The sequence below is a fragment of the Sander vitreus genome, chromosome 3 (genome assembly GCF_031162955.1).
Source record: "Sander vitreus isolate 19-12246 chromosome 3, sanVit1, whole genome shotgun sequence".
NCBI classification, from domain to species: Eukaryota; Metazoa; Chordata; class Actinopteri; order Perciformes; family Percidae; genus Sander; species Sander vitreus.
The window spans coordinates 32,296,441-32,304,339 of NC_135857.1; the positions used below are offsets into that span (position 1 = coordinate 32,296,441).

General features: G+C 42.9%; 1 protein-coding gene across 2 annotated transcripts in view; it reads left to right on the top strand.

Moving 5' to 3' along the window:
• Positions 1-7,781, top strand: part of actn4 (actinin, alpha 4) — a 72,661-nt gene extending 64,880 nt beyond the window's left edge. For both annotated transcript variants that reach the window (XM_078247028.1, XM_078247030.1), the window contains exons 18-22: positions 738-917; positions 1,422-1,568; positions 3,768-3,845; positions 5,942-6,100; positions 6,886-7,781. In XM_078247028.1, coding sequence (XP_078103154.1) covers positions 738-917; positions 1,422-1,568; positions 3,768-3,845; positions 5,942-6,100; positions 6,886-7,044 — 723 coding nt within the window. In that variant the 3' untranslated portion in view covers positions 7,045-7,781. The remainder of the gene's footprint in view (positions 1-737; positions 918-1,421; positions 1,569-3,767; positions 3,846-5,941; positions 6,101-6,885) is intronic.
• The last annotated feature ends 118 nt before the right edge of the window (positions 7,782-7,899 follow it).

Consider the following 7,899-nt stretch of genomic DNA (forward strand, 5'->3'; position numbering starts at 1 on the left):
CTTACATACAAGTAGACCAAGAGGACTAAGCAGACATACTTTGTGTACCCACAGTACAGGATCCTCAAACTAAAAATCCTAACTCTTAACAGCCTTGGAGCACTTTATTTTCACTTTAATAGTTGTTTTTTTTTAAGGTAGCTGCAAAGATTAAATGATTAGTTGTCAACTACTAAATTAACCGCCAACTATTTTGATAATTGATTGATCGGTTTGAGTCATTTTTTTTAATGAAAACTATGATTGCAGCTTGTTAAATGTGAATATTTTCAAGTTTCTTCTCTCCTCTGTGACACTAAACTGAATATCTTTGAGGTTTGGACAAAACGAGACATTTGAGGACGTCATCTTGGGCTTTGGGAAACACTGATCAACATTTTTCACCATGTTCTGACACTTTATAGACCAAATAACTAATCCATTAATCGAGAAAATAATCGACAATGAAAAAAATCGTTAGTTGCAACTCGTCACTGTGAGCACTTGTTTCAACTGAATTAGAAAATGCATCCATCTTCACTCAAGTCACAGAACGAGGGCTAATCACACATGTTAACTACAGAAAGGAATAAAGAGAGGTTGTTTTTTATTTATTTTTTTTATAAATGTGTCCTCTGGTGCTGGATGGAGTCTGCTGCGTGAGAGTTTGCGCCACAGTGTCTTCTAAAGATTTCACACTGATGGTGGATGTACATTTGTAGGATTACCAGGATATTAAAGCGCGTTTGTGTCGGCAGGAAATCGGCAGGATATCCATTGAAATGAACGGCACTCTGGAGGACCAGCTGACCCACCTGAAGGAGTACCAGAAGACCATCATGTCTTACATGCCCGAAATCAACACGCTGGAGGGATACCATCAGCTCATCCAGGAGGCACTTATCTTCGACAACCAGTACACTTCCTACACAATGGAGGTAACACACGCTCACATCTAAAACCTTCATGAATGAATCTGTTCAATCATCACAGTCCGGCTCTTATAATGTGTCGTCGTGCCTATTTTAAAGTTACTAGTAAAGCCCATAAACGCAGTTTGTTTTTGTAAACGACTCCGACCTGCGGCCCTTTGCTGTAGGTCATTTCCCCCTCTCTCCCCTTTCAAGTCTAGGCTGTCCTATCCAAATAAAGGCCTAAAAATGCCCCAAAAAATCATCTCAAAATCATTTGTTAAAGCTTTAGTGCGTAACTTTTTGATATTAATAAATGTCCATTACATGACGTTGCTGTTGTAGTTGCTGTGTCATCTTTTCTTCATTTTTGTCTGGATGGGTGGTGGATCTAAAATTGTTAATCACAAAAAAAGGCAGCTTTAAAAAGAAGAAGCGAGTAAAACTGTGAAATCCGGTGTCTAACATGTTTCCTCCCTTGCTCCCTCTGTGTTGTGCCCCTTCTCTCCCCCCTTCCTCCCCCCTGCGCAGCACCTCCGTGTGGGCTGGGAGCAGCTGCTGACCACCATCGCCAGAACCATCAACGAGGTGGAGAACCAGATCCTGACGCGTGACGCTAAGGGCATCAGCCAGGAGCAGCTCTACGAGTACCGCGCCTCCTTCAACCACTTTGACAAGGTCAGGGGCCCGAGCTGCTGCTTCTTCTTCTTCTTCTTCTTCTGTCCTTTTCACTATGTCACAGTGTTAAAGTGGCTGTCAGGTGTGTCAAAACGAATGTGAAATATTTAGTTGGATGTTTGGTGTACCGATGGATTTAACATTTTCTATTCCTTTTTTCATTATTATATTTACTGTTTTTTTTTTTTTTTTTCATAAGATAAATGCCGGAATAATGTTACATATCCCAGATTGTTTACAGAAATGTCCCATTTTCAGTGGATATTTTTTCATGATCATAATCGTAAATTGAATCGTAATCGCAAAATCTGGCAGGAAAATCGGAATTAGATTTTTTTCCCCCAAAATCGTTAAGCCCTAGAGCTAAGTATACTTTAATTTTTCTTTTGTTGGTATTGTTTTAACTTGGTTATACCCGAGGAGCAGGTTATACTGTATATGTTGATGTAAACATTCAATAAAACCTATATATCAAAACATACAGATAAGGGTCGCAGATAATCAAGGAATTAGGATTATGCTATTATATTACAGTCAGAGGCAGGCAATCTGATTATTTTAGCTTTTTTACCATTACAGTATATTACATATATTAAATACCATGCATACTTGCTAGGGATGTAGCAGTTCTAAGAACAAACAGTGACGTCAGAAAGTCAAAACAAATGAAATCAAAAGTAGATAACGCCCTAAGTCGTTCAAAAATTGCATCGTGATTCATTTCTTCTTGTCGGTTTTGAACCGATTCACGATGCAGCTTTACATCCCTAATACTTTCCCATACAGAGCAGTAAATATATACTGTAGTTTAAAATGTAAACTGTACAGAAATGTGTCACTGCATTTGTCACACTGACACACATAAGCCCACTTCATCCTTATAAAAGCATCCGCACCACACCAGAAGGAAAAAAAACACCTTTAGCTCACAACTCAGATAATTATTTACCATATATATATATATATATATATATATATATATATATATATATATAGTCATTGGTAGTTGTGTAATATTACTGTACGTTATTAGCTGTCTGAACATGTTTTCTTCTGAGGATTTAGCCCTTTCTATGTGAATGTATAACATGACTGACTGTTTAGACCTTACAAGGGGGTGAGAGAAGAGTCAAGCGTGTGAGTATTCATCCTGATGTTTGACACAGGCGAGCACATGTTGGGTTCAGGTGTTAGCAGAGCAGAGAGTATATCAGTGCACACAGGGGGCTATTGCTGACTGGCTTTTATTTGAGCTGAGAGGCTTACCATCACAGATCCAGAAACAAAGACTGTAGTCGTACAGCAGTAAATGTTTGCTGTGAATCTGTTAAGGTTGTGCTTTGCCTTGTGCAAGTAAGAATCAGTTCTTATCAGTAAGAATTTGCAGACTTACACTCTGATAGGAATACTACTTTAATCCTCATGCTAATGGCAGTCAGAAGATGTTATTTGTAGTTTAGCATGACGACGCACTCTCTTCAGAAGTGGTGCTTAATTGGGTGTAAAAAGCACAATGTGTCACCAGACTTGTGTGTGCCGTGGTCGTTGTCAAACCAGTTTATAGATCTTTTGAAAACTCATTAACGGTGAGAAAGAGACCACCATCATTCACCATCTCACAGCACTGTGTGTCACTGATTGATGCTACTGTCTGACACTGCGGGACTGTGCCTATGGTCACTCATCACATCACATCACATCTGTGTTTCTGGGCACACAGCACATCTTGTGTTCTTTAACAACACGACTCTAGAACCTTTGAATGTCTGAGAATCACAATCTCCACACGAGGGAAGTTGTTGTGACAATATTGCCATCTTTGAAATACTGGACATGCTGAGATAGTTGGTACCTGAAATTCTGCATGCAGAGCCCAATGACGTGTATATTATCCTACTGTATTTTCAATGGAAAGACCTTTTACTAAACATAAACACATTTTTTATAAATAACTCGTGTTGACACATGCATGTGTAAGACTTCACAGGTCCACCATGGCCGCCTGTTGAGTTATGTGTGTTGACATTGTCTAAACATCCATGAATGTCTGTCTGTCTGTCCCTCCATCCTCGATGTCCTCATCATCTCCTTGCATGCTGTGGATCTCATGGTCACCATCCATCCACCATCCCTGTGTTGCGATTGGTTCATCCTCATGACGTTTGGTGCTCTGTCATTGGTGCGTTTGGCCGATCTCAGGACCACAGCGGGGCCCTGCAGGCGGAGGAGTTCAAGGCCTGTTTGATCAGCCTGGGCTACGATGTGGAGAACGACAAGGTAGGAGCTCCAGGACGGGACGCAGGGCAAGAGTTGGTGTTTGTCGGGCCTCTGAGCACGAGAGCAGAGCGCAGATCACTGCCAGTCAATCTGAATTTGGGCTAAAGCTATTTTCAGTTTTGTAATCGATTCTTAAATCTTTAAAATGTATTATGTATAAAATGTCTTTATGCACGCACACTTTGGGGTGCCAAAGTCAGACTTTACAGGATTTTCAACACATAGCTCTGAATGATCAATCAGTTATTGAAATCTGATTTATTTTTCTGGCAATTTAATAATGTACAAATTATTTAGGAGGCTGTATTTGGCTCCATCTTTACCAGTTAACTCTGCCACATTTTCTGATGACTTGTAATACACACGTACCGTAGGTCTCTAAATCCACCTTGAACACAGCCTTGAAATGACAACAGGATAATGATGTGAGACAGTGAAGTCTGCTTTTGAGATTTTAGAAAACACCAAAGACATCTGGATTATAGATACAATTAGATTACTAAGTTTCAGCTAAAAAGCAGTATCAAACACAAGGATATTAATCATGTCCTGAATATATTCTAAAAATGGATGTTTTGGTGCCTTTACTCTCTAACATAATCACCATTTCCCTGCTGTGTTTAGATTGTGGATTGCTTCCCTGTTAATTAAGACAGATGTAATACATCGTTCTGTTGTGAAGCCAAGGGTTTTTGAAATGAAAACCAAACCAACTGGTCAGTGATCCGTCCGCTTGTGCTCTTCGGCTCTGGATGAGCCCCCGGGGGGGGGGGTGGTGGTCACTCGGGGTTCAGTCCGTCAGCATGGAGGACAGAGAGATGTTGCGTCCCTGTTTGTCCACCGGGGGTCTCTGTTGCTTTGTGCTGCTTCAGCTCAACCAGGCTCCCTCTCACTCTCTGAACAGCCCCCGCCCCTGTCCGTCTGTCAGGATTCACTTTCACTGTTGACCGTTTGTGCTTTTTATCTTTTTTTTCACTCCTCCTCCCCCCCTCCCATAAAAAACAAAAAAACATCTCTCACTTTCTCTACAACATTTTGATATCTCTCATTTCTGTTCATCACTTCTTCCTCCTTTTCATCCTCTCATTCCTCCTCCTTTCTGACACTTGTATCTCTCTGACTCCCCCCCCTATCCACTCTGCTGTGGCGGCCCACAGAAGCGATCAGGACAGATGGTCTCAGAGGATTTCCGGGCTCTACTCATTTCTACAGGAAACAGCCTGGTACTGCTGCTGGCATGATGCTCTCACAGGGTGTCCGCAGGTCGAACAACATCCTAATTCAGTGTAGTTTGCCACATTCAAAGACTTTAAGACTCGCATAAGGCCCGACGCAATGTTTGGCAAGCAAATAGCAATGCCTCCCGTCACGCTAATTTTCCAGTGATTAATTGGCCCTTTCATGATCAGGGCTGGCTATCTATCTCTTGTAGAGTAACGACCAAAATGTTTCTTGGTCTTGTTTGCTTATTCTTTGATCACATATTCCCTCAAATCATTATTTTTGGACGCTAACTAAAGTGCAGCTCTTTATTTTAAAAACAAAATGCACACCCCTGGTAGAATCGAGGACGCACATTTGATGCATTTGAGAAATAAAAAAGGGGTGTTATGTGTATATTTGAATGTAATGTCTTAAATCTGAGTTGACACCTGCGGACACCGTGCTCTCTCTCTCTCTCCCTGATCCCCGCTGCTCGTCTTATTTTGTCACATCTGTGTCGCTTTTGTACTTGCTACCCTTCTGCCCTAGTTGGTGATAGACTACTGACTGAATCAAAATGTCATTTTTCATGTAGTCCATCCAAATTGTTCGGAAATGTTTGTCCTCAGTGCCCTCACCTGTCTGTGTTTCCCATTGATATTAACCAGGGACCATGTGATGTATGTAGATGCATGTGTCAAAGTGTGTAATGTAAAATATTTGGACCGCGATCTTGAACTACTTCTATTCCCTGGCTCGGTCTATTCCATGGTGGTCCTGATGTTTTACACACTTAAAGCATTTTATGTCCGCGTCCAGTTCTGACTGTATGTGTGCGTCTGAGTACAACGTGCCGTCTATGCTGGGTTAATCTGTTGATTCTCGGTTGCCAGGGCGACAGCGAGTTTGCTCGCATCATGGGCATAGTGGACCCCAACGGCAGCGGCGCCGTCACCTTCCAGGCCTTCATTGACTTCATGTCCAGGGAAACGACCGACACGGACACCGCGGACCAAGTCATCGCCTCCTTCAAGATCCTGGCCGCTGATAAGGTGTGTGTGGGTGTCTCTGTCTGTATGGGTGTCTCTGTGTGTGTGTCTGTGTGTGTGTGTCTCTGTGTGTGTGTGTGTGTGTCTCTGTGTGTGTGTCTGTGTCTGTCTGTGTGTGTGTGGGTGTCTCTCTCTGTATGGGTGTCTCTGTGTGTGTGTGTGTGTGTGTGTGTGTGTGTCTCCATCTGTCTGTCTGTGTGTGTGTGTGTCTCTGTCTGTGTGTGTGTGTGTGTGTGTCTCTCTGTCTGTGTTTTAACTTTCACATTCTGTATTGCACAGGTGAAATAATTCTGTGTAAAAGTGCATTGAATTAACTCAAACATAAAGCACTAACTAAACAAATACAATTCCTGGTTCTGATTGGCCAAAAAAACCACATGCTCTCATTGAACTTTCAGAGCTGGAGGCTTATGGAATGTTATTGTTTCAATTTTTAATTTTTTTCCCCCTTGTTTTTTTAAACTGCAGTACATTTAACTAGCATAATTAAACAAAACCTACAATTAGCTTTAATTGTCAAATGAATAACTTTGGGCCCACACATTGCAATCACTTTGGCCACCGTATCCACCCCTAAGAGTGAATAACCAACATGATACATGTGTTAAGAGACTGATTCATGTATCTTTAATACTTTTACAGTACATTATACAGTTCATACAGGATTTAATGTGTCAAATGCGTATCAGTACATTGGTCTCGTCAGGCGTGCTTTTTGTTCACCAGCTTTTTGCGTGCGAGCCAGGATGTAAATTCACTCGCTGTACCTTCCTGTCTGTGTCCATCAGCCCTTCATCACGGCCGAGGAGCTGAGGAGGGAGCTCCCCCCCGACCAGGCGGAGTACTGCATCGCCCGCATGGCGCCCTACACAGGGCCCAACGCCATCCCCGGAGCCCTGGACTACATGTCCTTCTCCACCGCCCTGTACGGAGAGAGCGACCTGTAGAGGAGGAAGAGGAGGCCTGGACAGACGAGGGAGGGAGGAAGGGAGGTTGAGGAGGAAGAGGGAAGGAAGGTAGAGAGTTATTCCGTGCGTAGAGAAGACACCAGGAATCGAGCGTTTGGAAGAATTTGAGGTGGTGGTGGTGAGGTGCCCCTGCGTGTGCTGGTTTAAAGAATCATGAGAGAGTTTTGAGACTCTGAGCTTGTTGATAGAAACTGTAGTTAGGTTTGGCCTCCGTCGAATGTTTTCCAGCTCCGTTATGTCGTAAAACAGATCAAGAGCATTCAATTTGTCGTTTAAAAAAAAAAAAAAAGTTTATATGGACAGGCATATCCGGGGGCAGCTGCGGGACAGGGGACAATTGCTCTGCAGTGGTGGGTCCTTAGCTTCACCCTCTCTGCCTTTGTGGGGTCAAACTGGGGAGGGACAAGGGTTAGGATTTTTGTTTTTTGGGAGGGGGGGGCAAGCTAATCTGATACTTATGCTAATTTTTGTTTATTATAATTTCTTTCTCTTGCCAGGGGGGGTTCAGGCCGTTAAGCGGCAGGGTGGTGTGGGGTGTGACGTGGCGACTGGCGAGGTTTGTGTATTAGATCCTAGAGAGATTTATGCGGGAGGGGCGGGGGTGTTGACCAACCAGATTAAAAATGACATATTTACCCATAATTCCCATGTTGCTGGATAAGGTGACCTGTCTAACCTCGGCTTCTTTCCTCCCCCCGTCTTAGCTTCATTTCTTTTTGTCGTCGTTTTTTCGTTCACTTCATGCAGTGAGCGGTGGGGTGGGAGGGCGGGGCTCCGCGCTGTACATACTTATTTTTTTTCAGTGCGACAAATAACACACAGTCCCAGTTGTTG